This window comes from Eriocheir sinensis, chromosome 26, assembly GCF_024679095.1.
Source record: "Eriocheir sinensis breed Jianghai 21 chromosome 26, ASM2467909v1, whole genome shotgun sequence".
In the NCBI taxonomy this organism is placed as follows: Eukaryota; Metazoa; Arthropoda; class Malacostraca; order Decapoda; family Varunidae; genus Eriocheir; species Eriocheir sinensis.
This window is the reverse complement of record NC_066534.1, coordinates 4,989,729-5,009,243: the sequence shown is the minus strand read 5'-3', so window position 1 is coordinate 5,009,243 and position 19,515 is coordinate 4,989,729. Positions and strand designations below refer to the sequence as shown.

General features: G+C 46.1%; 1 protein-coding gene across 1 annotated transcript in view; it reads right to left on the bottom strand.

The window, feature by feature from the left end:
• Positions 1 to 19,515, bottom strand: part of LOC127003895 (uncharacterized) — a 106,455-nt gene that overhangs the window by 58,199 nt on the left and 28,741 nt on the right. Inside the window, exon 2 of the mRNA XM_050871000.1 lies at positions 1,245 to 2,514. Coding sequence (XP_050726957.1) covers positions 1,245 to 2,514 — 1,270 coding nt within the window. The remainder of the gene's footprint in view (positions 1 to 1,244; positions 2,515 to 19,515) is intronic.

Here is a 19,515-nt window from a genome sequence, read left to right as displayed (position 1 = left end):
TGAGGATGAAAGGAGATAAATATGCTAAACAATTTCTTCCCTTTTCAATGTAAGTTATCTAAGAAATGAAAGTGCATTGTGTAAAGTCTCAGTTTCAACATACCGTACAAAATCCGTATGTACTTTTTATCAATTTAGTAATGGAGTGTAAAATTGTAGCGGTTTAACCATGAGACGCCGACCTTACAACATGATCACCTGAGATTAATAGGAAAATTAGACCTGATGGAAGATCCTGCCATCCCACTTCCCTCCTTTCCTTTCCCCCTCGTATATCCTCTCTCGCCTGCCTCCCGCCCCCTTGCCAACCCCACCGACTCAGGGTGAAGACGAAGACGTGGGGTCGGGCAGGGAGTGTGTCTTTGTCAGGCATGTGAAAGATGGATAGGAAAGAATGGCGTTTCAATACCAATAACCAACAGAATGGAAGAAAGGATATGGAAAGAAGTAAAACAAATAAAAGAAATAGTAAAAATGATCACGTGCAAGATGAAACGAAGAGAGTTGGCGGGAAAGCTTCGGGGAGTTCAAAGACTGTTGTAGATAAAAGAGTGGAAGTAATGCCGGGAATTGATGGATAATAAAAACGTAAGAGTGATCGTAAGTGTTTTCTTTTTTTCTTGAGTGGTGAAAAGATAGGAAGTGAAACGTGCGCGTCAGGGAGAGTGGAGAACGGAAGGGAAAATATGTGATCATAAAAGTGCGAGAGAAATTTAAGATAGACCTCGATAGATATGAGAAACGAGAAAAGAAAATATACAAAGTTAGAGGAAGGGAAGGAAGGAAGACGAGCGACGAGGAGAAAAGACAAGAGGAGCGAAGAGGAGAGAAGGGAAGAGCAGAGCGAAGAAGAGGGTAGGGTCGGGATGTCGGTGTTTTATTGCAGGGTGTCTGGAAGAGGATGGTCGGTCAGTCAGTCGGTTTCTCCCTTCTTCCCTCTTTCCCTCCGGCGCTGATGCTATCACGCCCACACACACACGCACATACGCCGCGTGCGCGCGCGCACACACACACACACACACACACACACACACACACACACTGCATATATGACGCTAACCCTAATTAAGTAAAGCACATTCCCAAACCAAAGCCTGCGAAAATCCTTTAGACTTTAAAGAGGACACGGTTACTTGAAGAAAATAATGGGGAGGAGGCACAGGTTAAGTGAAATATATTTGGGAAGGCACAGGTGCCTGAAAGACAATACTGGGCGGGGCAACAGAAGCAAAAGTAGTACTCACGCGTGAGGTAGAGGACGGTGGCCAGCGCGCCCAACACCAGGAGGAGCAGCAGCACAACAGCGGTCAGCACCAAGCACACTCGCCTCCTGCCGCCCTCGCCGCGCATAAACTTTACTTTCCACACCCTGAACAGTCCTTGCCGTTTCAGTTTGGCGGGTGTAGGAGTTGATCCTCCTTTGGCGTGGCGCGCGGAGGAGCGAAGGGAGGGCGTGGTGTTATGGGCGGGTGTGGGCGGGGTGTGGGCAGGCTCTCGAGCCAGCAGGGCGGATACAGTTGGCAGAATGGAAGATGATGTGGAGTTTCCGCAGGAGTCGGTCCGAACGAGGTATTTGGCCGGGGTGCCAGTGGACAGATGAGAGGAGGCCGCCGATGCCGCCCTCAGCGAGCCGCGAGTGTTATTGTAGCCGAGGGTGGGCGTGCCGGCGCCGCCTTCTCGCGGGTACAGGTGCGGCTGGGCGTAAATAGGCTCCGTGCTGGAGTAGTCGCTGCCCCCATAGTGGTAGTCCGGCCGCTGATCCAGCCCGGGGTCTAGCCGGTGCTCGCGGGGGTCCATCTGGTGCTCGCGGGGGTCGAGTCGAGGGTCACGAGGGTCCATGTGTTCGCGGGGATCCCTATGCTCTCTGTGGTCCCGGGGGTCACGGGGGTCCCTGGGGTCTACGTGGTCTCGAGGATCTACATGATCGTGGGGGTCCACGTGATGTTCCCGGGAGTCCAGGCGATGGTCACGGGGGTCATGGTGTTCCCGCACGTCTCGGGGGTCCACGTGGTGCTCTCGAGGGTCCCGCAGGTGGTCACGTGGATCAGCGTGGTCCCGGTGGTCCCGATGGTCCATGTGGTCGCTACGGTGGCCGGGGCATTGGTACACGTGGTCGTGGCCGCGGGGCGCCTGGCAGGAGTACATGGGCTCGCTGTGGGGCACGTGGGAGTGTGGGGCGAGGTGGGCGGGGCAAAGAGGTGGCAGCGAGGGGTCGGGATAATGGGTGGAGTTGGTGGAGAGGCCTGGAGTTGGGGCGGGTGAGGACACGGGTCCCCCAGACACCTGCACTACAGCTCCAGGCAACACGTTCCCTGGGATGCCCGTCACGCCCAGCACGCGTCCGTTGTGAACGTGAGCAATGTGTTGGGGGACGCCCACAGCCCTGGGGTTGTGGGGGTGGGCGTGGTGGATGGCGGGAAGATGATGTGGTCGCCGCTGGGACATGTTGCGTGGGGCCCCTCTCGCGCTCTCGTAAACGGACTGGTCGCTATCGAGGAACGCCGGGTTCTCCATCTGCAAGGACACAGGAAATGGATCAGTCAAAGCAGGCAGCAGGGCGTGAAGCAGCTGGCCGCAGGCTGCGGCTCAACCTTCACCTTAACACATCTATCCAGCCGTCTCAGTAGATAATACATTCACAATACACAAGCAATCCTAAGTTTCCTTTTCCTTCACCATTCTACTCACTCACTTCCTCGCCATATTATAGTTCCCTGACCCTGTCCTCACGTTGTCACTTGTCCTCATCCTCGCGCCTAATCTCCCCGCCCACATCCCAATCCCCGCCCTGACTCCGCCCCGCTGACGTCAACACACCTGCTTGGAAACCGCAAACCATTTACACTGACACGTCCCACCGGCTTTACCAATTAACACCAATATAGTATCACTACCACCTGTGCTCCTCCTCCTCCTCCTCCTCCTCTTCCCCCTCCTTCCACTTTATTCTCCTCAACAGCAGCCTATTTAACGAAGCCGCAAATATCGTTCAAGTTTTCCGCCACGACAACCCTCCTTGATACCTGTGTCCTAAGAATCACTGTGTAAACTAGCGACCAATTTGTAGACCGCTCCTCCAAAGCAAACATCAGTAAGTCGAACAAATTGCGGGTAAATTAACTAAACACTTCTCAGTTTGGTTCGCTCATTATGCTCATGTAGAAGAATGAGTCCAAAAGCAACGTCGCTATCGTAAAGTTGGAGTTCCAATGAGAGAAAAAGCTATGAAGACATTAGCATCATAGAGAAAGTACCAGTGTGCGTTAAGATAAATCAGGTAAAGGTGAGTCTGCTTCTTTGTTCCGGGTCAGTTTTCGTGTTTGCGTGTTTGTGCGTCTTTTCGTCAATACAATGCTAAGAGCTTCATTTCCTTTCCTTTCTAGCCATGAGGTGTTTGTTCCGACTGCCGCAGAGGTGAGAAGAAAACAGGGCGAGGGGCAGAGAGAGAGGAGAGGCGAGGGAGGAAACCAATGTTCGGAGAAAATTGGAAATAAAGGGAGAAGAGTGTAAGGCGAGAGCGAGTCCAGGAGAGGAAAAGTAATGAAAACAATTCTTTGGAGGCAAGCAGACAGTAGTAGAATGAGAAGATAAATGAGACGAGGAGCAGGAGGAGGAGGAGGAGGAGGAGGAGGGAGAAAACAAAGAAGAAATGATGATGATGATGATGATGAAACTGAAGAGAAAAGGAGGATGAGGAACACTGTGGGGGAAGATACAGACAGTAGTAAAATGAGAAGATAAATGAGACGAGGAGCAGGAGGAGGAGGAGGAGGAGGAGGAGGAGGGAGAAAACAAAGAAGAAATGATGATGATGTTGATGAAACTGAAGAGAAAAGGAGGATGAGGAACACTGTGGGGGAAGATACAGACAGTAGTAAAATGAGAAGATAAATGAGACGAGGAGCAGAAGGAGGAGGAGGAGGAGGAGGAGGAGGAGGAGGAAGAAAAAGAAGAAATGAAGATGATGATGATGATGATGAAACTGAAGAGAAAAGGAGGATGAGCAACACTGGGGGAAGATATGGGAGAGGAAAGAGAAGGAAGAGGGGCAAGCAGAGGCAGAAGGCTGGGAAACTCAATATTTGTCCTCGGTGTCTGTAGAAGCGCCCCTCCCCCTGCTGGTTCCCTTCCTGCTTCCTTTCGGGCCCTTGTTTGTTTACAGGTCACCGAGAACACCCGCAGTTTGTTTGTCGACAACCGTACGGCTTTACTGTTTGCCCTCGTTAGCTCACAGTCCAATGAAGCACACACACACACACACACACACACACACACACACACACACACTTACAACTCCACCCTCCCAACCCCACACTCACACCTCCCCCACCCGATCCCACACTCTCACACCCACACTTCTTTCCTCGCCCTGCCCCCTTCAGCCATCCGAGCCGACGTAGTGACGGGGAGCACTGGTGGGCCTGGGGGAGTGTGGATGGGGAGGCTTGAGGGTGATGGGAAGCTAGAAAATTAATAGTGTTTGTTCAGTCAGCAAGCCTCGATGAGTGATGGTGATGGTGGTGACGGAAGGGTGGGTGGCGATACGAGCGGAAGTAATAATGGTGATGGCACGATGTTACTTTTTATGTCTTATATTGAAAATGATAAGCGACAGGGATATGGGAGACGATGGCGCTGATGGTGGGTGCTGATTAGAGCGATGATGTCCGTGCGGCTAAACATTAAATTGCATCCAGTCCAGCTGAAGACATAAATGGATTTGTGATGGAAACGGGGAAAAGGTAACGTTTTAAAGGTGGCTTTGCAATATAGCCTGAAAATGGCATGCCAGAATATATAGTTATTAATCAAGAGCAAAGAAAAAATGTTTACGGTATTTTCGGTAGCTATTATATAACGACATACAACTGAATAATTGGCACTGGAAAGCTATTAGGTTCGTTCTGACTTCGGCCACCATTCAGTAACTGGAGAATAATTGGGCCAGTGACGTAGCCTCACATCATTAGGCCAAAAACACTCCTCTAGTGCCTTTATGGGTAAAATACTCGATTTTTACTTTTCTTTTTCCATGAGATTCGTGAAGATGAACATTTTAATCCGTCGGAGGCATCGTATACATCAGGGAGGAGAGCCACACGGGCCCTGTCATCGTATCTTTAACAGAGCCGGAAGACGTCGCAGGAAACGAGTGGTGAGGGGGGTGACCCGGCGAGCGGCGGGTCACAGTGTCTAATGGAAAAGTGGAGTATAACCGCTCAGGAAGGAAGCGACTGAACAGAGGAGATGGACCGGCCTAATATAAGAGGGACACGGCGGGGGGCGGCATTGTGGCGTGGATAGAGGGTGGGTATTGAGGGAAGAATTCTGCTTATAGTAGATGTACGCCAAATGGAGGTGAGGCAGAACTTGTGGTGACGATAAATGAATGGCAGGGATAGGTATTTAAGGGTATGTTGCGATGAGAGGATATTTGTAAGTGTAAAGTGTTGTACGTGTGTTGGTGGTGATGGGGATGCTGTTGTGACGCCAAATGTGGGCAGCTAGTGATAGGTAACTGGGCTGGTGTTCTAATGTACTACTGACGCATGTCGTACTCAAGATCTTGGTCGCACTGATAAAATACGTGCTGTCGTAAAATACGACAAGATGTTGATTTATATAGAAATCTGGTATCACCTGGAGGGATGGTGCAGGTAGTGAAGCGGTAGCAACTTTGAAAGAGATACCGAGTCAAGGAACTGAGTTGTGCTCTCAGGATCAGGAGACTGAAGGATTGTTTGGACATGAGAGGGAGGCACCTGGTAGTGTAAGATGCTTGGCCGTAGACCACAAGGCAGACCAAAGAAGACTTGTAGCAAATGTGTGGAGACGGACCTACCCGATCTCAATGAAGAAGAAGCACCTGATAAAGAGTTGGTGGACGACCATCGAACGTCTTACATCATAAAAATATACGGAAAATGGGTGATGACGATTATGATGACGAGTTAAGAGGTTGAGCGATGATGAGTTGTTGCTGGTGTTTTTGTTGTTGCTCTTGTTAGCTGTGGTAAAGGTAACTGGTCATTGTAGTAAATCCTATACAATCTGTTGGGACAGCTGTGAGGTCACTGATGGTTGAAAAAAAGATCTAGAATAACGATTACATGAAACGCTCCGTCCTAAGCAGAGCGTTTCATGATTACCTTTTGCAATCTGGAGCTTCTCAGTAAAAAAAAATGTATAAAGCCTAGTCTGATAAGTCTGAAAATACAGGAAATAACATACTTATGTCTACGATTGCACGTTGCTTAGTATTTTCACAATAACTTTCGACACATATTATTTCTCTCTTTGTTCTATTACTTCATTTTCTTTCTGGCATTTTTATTGTTACTATGTCGAGATTCACATGACTGCTTTATCATTCTATTCAAATATATTTACCACTATTTGTTCCATTGACCAATCTCTATAATTCAAATTAATTTAAATTAATTAATATCCCTAAAACAACGCTTCAAGCCTTCAACTAGCCAAATGCAAATGATATCACACACACACACACACACACACACACACACACACACACACACACACACACACACACACACACACACACCTCTATGTCTTAATTTTTAGAGATGATTTGCCAGACGACTCCCATCCCATGAATTACGATGAAGATGCATCCGAACGGTTAACGTGAATGGGACAACGACCAGAAAACCCCGTCATCAGTAACTTATCAATAAATAGCTATATCTCCACTTCTACTAAAAACGATTCTGCGAGGAAATATTTATTCTTTCAGGTGCAAGAAAAAGAATCACGTAAGATCCCGTTTGATTCAGCTTAAATGATCAGTAACGTTTTGATTTACAACTACTGAGTCTCTTCATACTGATGCTGGCATCATACAATAGACTCTTTAATCCCTTCCCTTGCCTCCCGCCTCTGTGGCTGCTTCAAACCATCATCTTAACAAAACACCTCAAAATCTTGCAGTTTTTCGTAATGTTATTTTTCGTACTTAATTCTGCCGATATTCCCGTTGTTGGTCCACCTCTAACCCTCCCAGTCCCCATTACTCCTTATTCTTTTGCCATTCTATCTATACTCTCTTTATTCTGCTCATCTTACAAATGTATGAGCTAATCCATACATGTTTTCTTTAATATATCTATACGAACATAAGGAGTCTGCAAGAGTCCGTTAGGCCTAACTCTCTCAGTGTGTGTGTGTGTGTGTGTGTGTGTGTGTGTGTGTGTGTGTAAGAGCTGACAAAAGTCAACTAGATCGCCTCAGCCAGACCGAGACTAAGCCCACCCGAACCGATTCTAACCGTGACCGTATCCAGCCAGGTCACGCAAACAACCCTCAGAATCCCCTTCACTTCTACTCCCCCTTCCTCACTTCTATTTCCTCCTTTTGCCTTTCTTCCTGACCCTCCATTTCTCTGACATTCCTACTCACCCTCCTCTTTCCCTTCCCATCCTCCTCCCTCTCCCCAGTCTACAGCTTCGCTTCTCCTCTTCTCCCCTCCTCGTTCCCCCGTCGCTGCTTCCCATTGAATGTTGCCAGTTTACCGCCGTGTAGGGGAGAGGCGAGAGAAGGTTAGCGTCCCCATAAAGCGACAGTATCTCCCCGTAACGATGCGAGGTCGCTAAAAATCTTCCCCAACCTCCGACCTCCCCTATATCTTCCTCCCTCTTCTTCCACTGAGCGTCACGACAAAAAGCAAACAATAAAAAAAGTTGGCATCTCTGGTGGCCTCTGTATCAGCGAGGTCATGTGTGGTCGGCCCAAAGTTTCCGGTCAACAACGTGCCCGCGACAAATTGTGGACCAAGGCGCTATCAAGCTCTACTGAGAACAAAACCACCGATTCCACAGCCCAGCAGAATATACCGCCACGAGGAAAGAACTTAAACGAGGGTCTGTGGGTGCGGGTTGTCGGCACAGCTAGGAAGGCAGGAGGCGTGGAGTGTGTCGGTGGGAGGCCCCTATTGTGTCAAGAAGCCAGGTGGTGAGGAAAGCAGTGCTGGGCGCTAGGGGTTTGCTTTTGTATGTCCATGGTGTGTGTGTGTGTGTGTGTGTGTGTGTGTGTGTGTGTGTGTGTGTGTGTGTGTGTGTGTGTGTGTGTGTGTGTGTGTGTAGATAACTCACAATTTTGTCTCTAATTATGCTTTCGAGTAGCTTACCTACAACTGAGGTTAGACTAATGGGCCTGTAATTACCCAGTATTTTTTTGTCTCCTTTCTTAAAAATCGGTGTTACGTTAGCCTTTTTCCAATCCGAAGGGACGATGCTTTGTCGCAGAGACATATTGAATACGGTTGTGAGAGAGGAGAGTATTTCGCTCTTTGTTTCTTTAAGTAGTAGAGGATATATTTTGTCAGGTACGGGACTTTTATTTGTTTTAAGGGATTGGAGAACTTTGAGCTTCGTCGGTAGTTATTACAAAGTTAGGCAATGCATATACGAGATTTCCGTTATAGTGTTGTCGTCGCTGGTGTTGGTGGTAGTAGTGGAAAGACTGCTACTATCAAATACCGAGGACAAGTAATTGTTTAACAAGTTCGCAACGTGTTGGCTGTCAGTCACTAGTTCACTCTCACTGTTTGTTAGAGGTCCAGTTCCACTTCTGATCACTTTCCTGTTGTTTATATAACTGAAGAAGGATTTTGGATTATTTTTACAGTTGGCAGCAATGTTTCCTTCATATCTACGTTTTGCCAGACATACTAATCTTTTTACTCGCCGCCTGGCTTCATGATAAAGTCTAATGTTTTCAGGCGTGCTTTGCTCTTTCTTTAGCTTTAAGACAATTTTCTCTCCTTAAACGAATGTTGAATTTCGCTATTAAACCAAGGAGAGAGAGAGAGAGAGAGAGAGAGAGAGAGAGAGAGAGAGAGAGAGAGAGAGAGAGAGAGAGAGAGAGAGAGAGAGAGAGAGAGAGAGAGAGAGAGAGAGAATCGTGTATTAACAAGGAATCCCAGGGTGCCTCGTTGTCCTCACAGCCAAGGTAATGAGAGCACACCTTTACCTGGTCACAGTGATCCGCTGGTCGTGTTCACCTTTGTGAGGCGCCTCGGGCCGTGCGACGCGAGCCAAATGAGTGACAAGGAATATTTAGTTCCATTTTGTGTTAGCAATGAATCCTTCATCCCGACACACAAGGATATCAGGCGACTACAACAGGTCACACGGCCTACATATGGCAGCTCCCGCGATTTATTTCCCAACTCCGGTGCCCACCCATAAATCCATCTAACCCCCATTCAAAACTTTCAGTTGTGTATGCATGAACTACAGACCTGTTTAATATGTTCCACCCGGCCACTACCCTATTCATGAACCAGATTTTACGAAATAACTTCCTGGAACTGAATATATTCTATTTATACGTAATGCTGCATGTGTCAAAATGTTTTCAATATAAGTACTTTTCTAAATCGCCCCTTTAATCCAATTAATCTAAAGGACTTAACTCATTTAAAAACTTCAACCAAATTATCTTGTAGTCAACATCTTCCCAAAGAATTAAGTCAATATTTATTTTAGTTTTTTCTTTGTGTGGTAAGTTTCTAAGTTCTTTGACCACTCCCGGCAGATAGCGGTGCTCTCTCACTCTCTCTCTCTCTCTCTCTCTCTCTCTCTCTCTCTCTCTCTCTCTATATATATATATATATATATATATATATGAGAATGTCATATGAGATTCCGTAATACGGTAACAGGTGTGCCATTGCGAGGGGTGCATTGCGTGAATATTGGTCATATTCATCCTGTATTAAATTTTCCTGTCTGTTTCTTGTCTGCTTTCCTCTACCCTTCCTCCATCCGCTCGTATACAGGGTGGAGAGAGAGCGGCACTTTTTTCTAAGACCAGTGGAAGCCCCGCATCACCCAACTCAATCAGGGTGTCTCTCCTGTTGTCAGCCTCCTGCCAGCTAAGTCACCTCAACACCCTCTTTCACACCTATGCTCCCCTCGCCCCATAATCCCTCACCTTTAAGGCATGTCAGTACAAAGCTGCCCTCCTTAATCATGATCCCCCACAGAGCACCCCCTTTCCACATACCTCTCTCTCTCTCTCTCTCTCTCTCTCTCTCTCTCTCTCTCTCTCTCTCTCTCTCTCTCTCTCTCTCTCTCTCTCTCTCTCTCTCTCTCTCTCTCTCTCTCTCTCTCTCTCTCGCACACACACTCACACACACACACACACACACACACACAAAGCCCTCTTTGAACACAATTAATCCGGCTTCCTTTTTTCCGCATCCCTACACCCTCTTTCCACACACTTTCTCATTTCCATGATGGCTGCCAGAAGTGTAATCCTCCCACAGTACCGCACTTTTTCCCGCACTACTTATTCCCCTTGGTTCACATCGTTACTTCCCCTCCCGATCACGCCCCCTCTCTCTCCTCTTCTCCCACCAGCACACGGCAGTGTCACACCCACCACATCCCCAGCACAACAAACGACTTCAGGATATCGTAAGATGCCTTCATAAACCAATAAGTTTTCCGTGCGCTTCAGCATTTCCAGATGGGGTGGGCGGAGGGGTAGGAGGAGGAGGAGGAGGAACTTTTACTGGAGGGAGGAAGGGAGGATAGTGAGTGAGTTGGGTCCATCTCGTGGTTGTCTGGGGTCCCGAGACACGCTAATGGCTCGCGAGAATGCCGCTGATACGCCTTTGTTCTTCATCGGTAGACAAAGGTGTTGTGCTCTCTCTCTCTCTCTCTCTCTCTCTCTCTCTCTCTCTCTCTCTCTCTCTCTCTCTCTCTCTCTCTCTCCTTATTATTATTCCCCCCATCCCACCTCTTTTAAACTTCTAATGTGTTTTGTTTTCTATTTCATTTCATTGGATTTCACTTCCACTTTACATATTTTCTCCGCGGCAATGTCTCGTTCATCATGGTGTCCATTCACTTCCTCCATGCGATCACTTCTTTCAACACCTTTTATCTCAGTCACGATTAAAGTCAGTTGAGGAAGTAGGATTAACAATGTGTACAGTGTATGTCCATCACCAAATACATCAGGCATTCTTCATCATCTGTTTTCTTCTTTTCCTTCATTTTTGTTATTATTATTATTATTATTATTATTATTATTATTATTATTATTATTATTATTATTGTTTTTGTTGTTTTTATTGTTGTTGTTGAGCCACTGACGAGCTTCAAAGTCACTGTGTACGAGCCACTTCTGCGACCCTGACACCTGAGCCCCTACTGTGGGCATGATATATATTTTTAGCTCATCAGTGGCTCAGTTGATATGCCGCCTGACTTCAATTCTGAGGCCCGGGTTCGATAACTTCTCTTCTGAAGCTCGGGTTCGTTTTCCGGAACTCACTGGTTTCGAGACCTCCGGTACCGCGTTAGTGCAGTTTCTCTGATTATTATTATTATTATTATTATTATTATTATTATTATTATTATTATTATTATTATTATTATCATTATTATTACTATTACTAATATCATCAGAGGTGGGCACGGTACCGAAAAATCAGTAGTGCGGTTGCGGTAGTGCGGTCCCATTTGTTTCTTTCCCAGTGCGGTACGCGGTGTGCGGTACTGCGGTAGCGGTAGTCAAAATAAAAAAAATACTTCAGTGCCTATCCTGGCTATCCAAACAAAGGAAACATGCTTATAATATTAGAATCGCCTTAATTTACAATAATTTTGAAAATCTATTGTAAATTAAGGCAATTGTACTATTTTAAGCATGTTTCCTTTGTCTGGATAGCCAGGATAGGCACTGAAGTATTTTTTATTTTGACTACCGCTACCACACAGTACCGCGCGGATTAAAGAAGACTCGCAGTGTAGTAGTTTATTCTGTCTATTTAGTATTTAATTTTGAACAATAACTGAAAAGTCACAATGATTGAATCACTGATTCTGATGACTGATACCGACTGAGTCCGATTCACTGTAAAAAAAATAAAAAAATAAACATTTCTGTGAGCATGCCGCGCTGCAAATGTCGTCTTCGATAGTTTTCAAAGTACCGCAAAAAAGTACTGCAGGATTTTTTAGTGCGGTCCGCGGTAGTGCGGTATTTTCAGAAATTTTGCGGTAGTGCGGTACTTTTTTGTGATGCGGTACTACCGCACTACCGCACTAAGTACCGCACTTGCCCACCTCTGATCATTACTATAACAATAGATAAAAAAAGAGAAAGCTTATGTAATTCAATTACCCTAAACAACTATTGGTGGGGAGGCAGACCAGTTTTCTGTATTTTTCCGTCCCCACCACTACAATTTAGAGGCCGTGGCTAATCACTCTGAGCGTCTACCAACGGCCGCAGAGATTACCCTCGGTAAATAGTGGATGGAAGGCGAGGGCGCGGGGCTGGAGTACTGGAGGGGGCTGCTGGGTGGACTATGGTAAATTGATGGGGGAGGGTGGGGTGGCTGAGTGTGGAAGGACATCGAGTAAATGTTGAGTGGGTGGGAAGGGAAGCGCTCAATGAGTAGGGGAGAGAAGAGAAGGGGAGACAGGGATGGACGCGGTGCTGGTGAAAAAGAGAAATAGTGGAAAAAGTTGCCCATGGTGCAAGAACTCAAAGTAAAGAGGATATGATGGAAAGTGATAGACAGAGCAACAGATACCCAGGTTTATGACAAAAGATAAACGCATGAAATCTGAGGAGGCATGAGCAAAGAGGTGAGCGAAAAGGCAGAACACTTTAAGGTGAAATGGCGTGAGTAGAGGAAAAAAGGGACGCAGTAAGAGTAAAGTAAACAAATAAAAGAGGGAAGTAAGAGATGGAAGAGGAAAGCGAATAAGAGGTAAGAGAAGGGTAGGGTTGGCAGGACACCCCTGTTTACTCAGCACCCTGGACAGCTGCCCTCCGTTGTTATCATTATATTATCATTATTATTAATATTTTGATTACTGTTATTATCATCATCGTATTGGAACGGCGGCAGTAATTGCAGGCACACCCACACGCAAAAAATGGACATCGTAATATAACATGGACGCAGAATAAAACAAATAAAGTAAAAGAGAAAGACTTGCAGGGCAACATTGTTTGACAGGATTTCAGCCAGAAAGAATTTAATGGAGCGAATTTTTGAATATTTTTGTAATTTTTGTCGGGTAAAATTAATTTTACATGACTCGTATATTTTTTCTACCTCCTGTTACTGTGTGCGCGTGTGTGTGTGTGTGTGTGTGTGAGAGAGAGAGAGAGAGAGAGAGAGAGAGAGAGAGTTTAAAATCAAAACAATGTCAAATTGAAAGAAATGTTAGCTTTTCGTTTATTAAATTTATATTCATCCTTCTCTTCTTACATATCAGCCCCACCCATTCTCTCTCTCTCTCTCTCTCTCTCTCTCTCTCTCTCTCTCTCTCTCTCTCTCTCTCTCTCTCAGGGAGGGCCCCGTATCACGTCTCCATCCTAGCATTCCGCCGAAAAAGCTCAGCTGTACAGCTGATCCTAAAATATGCAAGATACCCAGAATCGCTGTTGGTCGAGGCTCGGCCTAAGCCAACACTTCAGAGGGATGGAGAGCGGGGGAGGGAGGGAAGAAGAGAAGGGGGATGAGAGGAAAGGAAGGAGGGAGGGACATAGCAGGGATACGGAGTGAAAAATTACTCGATGATGAAGCAGATGAAAGGAAAGGAGGAAGTGTGAATTTAAGGAAATTTGGAGGAACTCTTTACGAAGTCACCCTGAAAACTACGGAAGCGAAAGGAATCCAAGGAGTTCGGGATGAGGTTGGAAGTTAGAATTGATGAAGCGTGGGTGGCCAGGGAGAGGGAAAGGTGTAACCCTCAAGTCCCACTCGCGACGTCCTTCCTGAAAGGTCAATGGTATTTTTTGCGGTCGAGGTTGACCCTAACGGAGGGCAAGAAATGGAAAAAGAAAAAAAGGAGAAGGAACAAGAAATAGAGGAAGAGGAGTCGTAGGAAAAAGGAAGAGAGTGTTGACTCTCCTTCCTCACGAGCTGGGATACCCTTGCGTCCCACTCCTCCTCGTAATCTTACCTTAGGGAGGGAGAGAAGAGAAGAGGAAAGAAAGAAAGAGGAAAGAAAATACCCCGAGTTGTGACGAAGGAGGAAATCCTAACCCTCACTACTACTGGGGAAGGAGAGGCGAAGGGAGCCTGTTGGGTGGTTACTGGTCACTCACTGGCCATTGAAGGAGTCCCAAGATGCGAAAAAGAAAGACCTCGCTGGCAGATGCAGTAATTCTAGCTCGAGGTGAGGAAAGTCGTGTTTGCTGACGAAAACTTCCATTTGATAAACCAAATAAGAATCGTTAGTTGAGAGCTGCAGGTATAAAAGAGTAATTTTACTTAGGAGAGAGAAAATTGAGTTTCCTTTGAAGGAATGACGCGAGAGAGAGAGAGAGAGAGAGAACCGAAATATAAGTCATCGGACTTCATAAGAAGTTTACTTTTAAAGGTTACGGAATATTGAAGAATAAGAACAGCCTCAGAGACAGGAAATAAATAAGTAAACACTTCATTATTTGTCATAGTAAAAAGTGTCACGAAATGTGGATGAACCCTACAACACCCACGCCCCCTTAGGACTCCCTCTCCCTATCAAGTTAAATGTCACACTCAAGCTAACAAGGTCGTCCGCAAGGTGGAAGGCTGCCCGCAGGGCTTAAGACTGACCGGATGATATGAGGTCACTCGCAAGGTATAATGTCACCCGCAAAACAAACGGCCATACACAAGACACTTGTCACACACAAGGAGCCAGGTTGCCCAAAAAGTAAAAGACTACCACAAGTCAGTAGATCACCTGCAAGTCAAGTAAACAGATCATCCACAAAGTACAAGGTCACCCACAAGTCAACAGATCACGCACAAGGCACAAAGTCACCGATAAGGCACGAGACCACCCACAAATCATCAAGTGGCTCACACACCAGGTCACTCACAAGGAAACATGCTATCTGTAAGGTAGAGGGTCAGTCACAAGGCACCAGATCGGCCTCAAGTCACCAAGTCATCCACACAACACCAGCTTGTCCGAGGCATCAGAACCCCTACAAATAACCATATTTCCAGCAAGACACTAAGCCAGCAGCTAAGTGCCAAGTAAGCTACAGAGATAGTCATTCACAAGACAACAGGTAATGAGAGAGAGAGAGAGAGAGAGAGAGAGAGAGAGAGAGAGAGAGAGAGAGAGAGAGAGAGAGAGAGAGAGAGAGAGACAGAGAGAGAGAGAGAGAGAGAGAGAGAGAGAGAGAGAGAGAGAGAGAGAGAGAGAGAGAGAGAGAGAGAGAGAGAGAGAGAGAGAGAGAGAGAGAGAGAGAGAGAGAGAGAGAGAGAGAGAGAGAGAGAGAGAGAGAGAGTAATGCTGAAATACAGAAAAAAGGACATCATAGGAAACTTGAAAAATACTAAGTAGTAGAAAAGGGGTTTGAAAAAATGTTATTCCCGACAGTAATGAAATGAGTATTGATAAGCTGATAATTCATACGTACATAACATTCTAAAGAAAAATATATATTCCCACTTGCTCGCATTTAAAATATTATATTTCCAAATATTAATGCAAATAAATAAATTACCACAAATGAAAGTTTGCAGTATCTGACTTGTCTTACTTCAAACAAACCGAACGAGATGTTCTTCATCATTCTTCCGCGTCCCTTCCATCGATCCGCCAATTACACCATCTTTCCCCCCCTCTTAAATATGTGCTTTCCATTTTTTTCCTTCTATTTAATCAAGTGTCAAAGCAAGAATATTTGGCGGGTTTGTCAGAAAGGTACAGAGGATGAAAAGAAACAGTTATGGTGTACAATTCGTGTAGGTGTGAGGTTTTGTTATGACTTCCTTACTACCGCCCTCTCCCCTCAGCCTTCCATTTTTTTCCTCTCCTCTCCACCCACCCTTCATCTAGCCCCCCACCACTCCTCCCCTAGCCATGACCCCTGACCTGGCTCGCCGCGGTCCAAAAGGAGAGATTAATGGTCCTCTCCCTGTAAAAAATAAAAGTTTCCCATCAGGATATTTTGTCGCAGGATATTAAAATTTTTTGGTGGCGAAAGGGTATTGCGAACGGTGGCCGAGAAATGTGGAAATATGAACACACACACTCACACACACACATACACAGTGTGGCGGTGGCTGAGTGGTCAGCGAGAGGCGCAGTGTCCTGGAAAACCAGGATTCAAGTCCAACCCGCCACTACAAGATGACAATTTTCAGTCATCGCCGAGTGGCCTAAGACTACCCACATGCTGTCCTGATGACCACCCATCGACCTGGACTCTAGCGAAACTCTATAGAGGAGCAAATCCGGGGGGGAGGAGCTGCATGAGCCAAGCAAGATGGCGCCACTAGAAACACTTGCCTGCGCCACTAACAGGCTGGGGCCGACCACCAGTCTTCGTCTCTTACTAATAGTCTCCTACCTCTTAAATTCCGCCGCCATGTTGCCTCTTTCTATCTTCTATCGATATTTTCACGCTGACTGCTCTTCTGAACTTGGTAACTGCATGCCTCCCCCCCTCCCGCGGCCTCGATGCACACGACTTTTTACTCAATCTTATCCCTTTACTATCCACATTCCTTACGCACGAGTTAACCAGCATTTTCACTCTTTCATCCCTCACGCTGGTAAACTCTGGAACAATCTTCCTTCATCTGTATTTCCTCCTGCCTACGACTTGAACTCTTTCAAGAGGAGGATATTAGGACACCTTTCCTCCCGAAATTGACCTCTCTTTCGGCCACTCCTCTTGACTCTTGTAGGAGCAGTGAGTAGCGGGCTTGTTTTTTTATTATAGTTTCCTTTTTTTTGCCCTTGAACTGTTTCCTCTACTGTAAAAAAAAAAAAAAATGCTGTTGGCGATACTCATTTGTTAAAAGGATTGTAGTTAGCACTGAGCGATCTTCTGTATGGTGCTACATCAGCCCCATCCCTCCTTATCTTTATTTTTTTTCTCAGTTAATTATTTTCTCCATCTTTGTTTTGGGCAGTTTCATCCTTTCTCAATTTCTTTACCATCGCGAATTCGTACTCCTCCACTTTCTCTCCATGTGAAGTGATGTTTCCATGCCTTCAGTGCTTGCAACTTCACGTATTTTTATTTTATTTTTATCAGTATCTTTTACCATACAGTTTGTCTCCCCCTTCCTTTAGATGAATTTACCTCGCTTCTAATCAAAACATTCATATCTCTAAAGATGTTGTTTCACATTTAATTCTAACAAATCATTCCCTTCTCTCTCACACAACGTCCGTGCTCTTTCTTTCAGCGCCTTTCCTCAATTCCCAAAGTTCCTAATCCACCTCTTCTTTCAGTGTCTTCCTCATCATCATTTTCCTCCAGCCTCATTTCGCCTTCTCTTCTTCCCTCCACCTGCAGAAAATGAGGGAGAGTCTGGAGGAAGTGTGTTGATAAAGAAAAGAAGGAAGAGGAAAGGGAAAATACGAGAGAGTGGGAGAGGCAACGTCACATAAGCCAGTGTGATGTAAGGAGTGAGCAGCCGCCGTGATGCAGGGAGGAGAAGGAAGCGCTGGATAGTTGGAAAGAGGAACGTGAAGTAAGGAAATGGAAGGGTAAAAAGAGGAAGAAAGAAAGAAAAAAAGAAAGGAGAGGGAAAGATGGTGATGAAAATTATTGAGAGAGAGAGAGAGAGAGAGAGAGAGAGAGAGAGAGAGAGAGAGAGAGAGAGAGAGAGAGAGAGAGAGAGAGTCTTAAGAAATAGCCTGACACAAATGTCAAGTGAACAAGCTTCGTGTCCTGTGTGGCAACTGACTCTCTCTTGCTCTTCTGCATGCGACACACCCTGGGAGAATTGGAGTGGGACACGTCGCCCCTTCTACTTTTATCCAAACACACCTCGCACGTACATAATTCTGTGCTTGCCATTCTGGCTGCACAGTACTTATTTTCAGATACACGGTACAATATGAACAGAAACGACGAACTCCTGAAGTCCGTGTACTGACGTCATTATTATTACCATCAGTAGAGCCACAACCATCTTTTCTAAGGGGGATCGTTATAATCAATGTAACGAAATAAGTTTTCAATTATAGGAAAATAGATCTAGCAAATTATTTTCTCTTTTAATCTATAGAATGGAATTCTTTAAACTCAAGTAGAATGGCATTCTTGGCGACACGCAGCGCTAATCTAAGAGATGAATAAGGCAATGAACATTCCTCTTCATTTCTTTAAGGGGCCCATTCATCCTTCACTAACCTCTCTGGGTAATTCATCCCATTTTTCCCTTCGCGACCCGCCTCATTCACCCTTCCCCCCTGTATTTTTGAGCGAGGGAGGGGTACGATTGGTATGATTATTAGAAAGAAACTCGAGGAGGGGGAAAGGCTGTCCTCCAATTAGCTGTGGACTCATTCTCCTCTTCTACATCTCTCTCTCTCTCTCTCTCTCTCTCTCTCTCTCTCTCTCTCTCTCTCTCTCTCTCTCTCTCTCTCTCTCTCTCTCTCGTGGTTTAACGATGAAGTATGGAATAGGAATGTGGGAATTGATTGGTCGAGAAAAATGGAAATTGAAGAAAGAATTTAGAGTAAATACAGGGAACACGAGATGGATAGCGAGGCTGTTGGAGGAATAAATTGAAAAAAAAAAAAAAAAAAGAGGCCGCGAGAGCTGAGAGGGACGACAGGGATTGAGTGAAGGACAGATTGAATGGTAGTCAGGAGAGGGTGGGTAGAAAATTCTCGTGAACACGTGGGCGCTGTGCTGTGCTGGTACTGGTAATCTCCGTCATACAGAGGGCCCCTCCACGGCTTCCCACCTCCACCCCGGACGCACCGCCAACACCCACAATCATGCATCTCTCATCCAGAAGGAAACGTTTTCAGTCTCCTCGATGCCTAAAGGATGAGTCAACAACTTCGATCCTTAGCCATCAAAGGATATAGGGAGGGCGAGCCGCACATTAAATCCATGGCGTATTGGCCTTTGAATAAAATTAAATGAAGAGGGGAAAAAAAAGAAAAGCAGAATGACAACGGAACTAAAAGGGAACATGATAAGTATTGCTGTTTGGGGCGAGAAAAAAAAGAGTATATTGTACTAAAGTAAAATATTAAAATAAAAACATTTGAATAAACAAAAACGAAAATATGTGGAAGCCACGAGAGAGAGAGAGAGAGAGAGAGAGAGAGAGAGAGAGAGAGAGCGGGTGGGGGGGATGCGAACGAGTCTAGTTGGTAGATTCGCCAACAGCAGAGGTGGGCAGCGCTCACTAGGGATTCTGAGCGGAGCCTCGGGGGCGGGACGCGAGAAGTGGGGAGGAGTCAGGTAAGAGAGAGAGAGAGAGAGAGAGAGAGAGAGAGAGAGAGAGAGAGAGAGAGAGGAGGGAATGGATAGAGGGGGGGAGGAAGGGATAGGAAGGAGGGCCCAGTTGCATCCCCCAGGCAGAGCGTGGTTGAAGAAGAGTTGCGAAGACCTTGGATGAGGGGGGGGGGGGAGAGAGAGAGAGAGAGATGGAGGGACGGGAAGGGTAGGCGGAGAAGGATGCTGTGTGACTGAGAGAGAGAGAGAGAGAGAGAGAGAGAGAGAGAGAGAGAGAGAGAGAGAGAGAGAGAGAGAGAG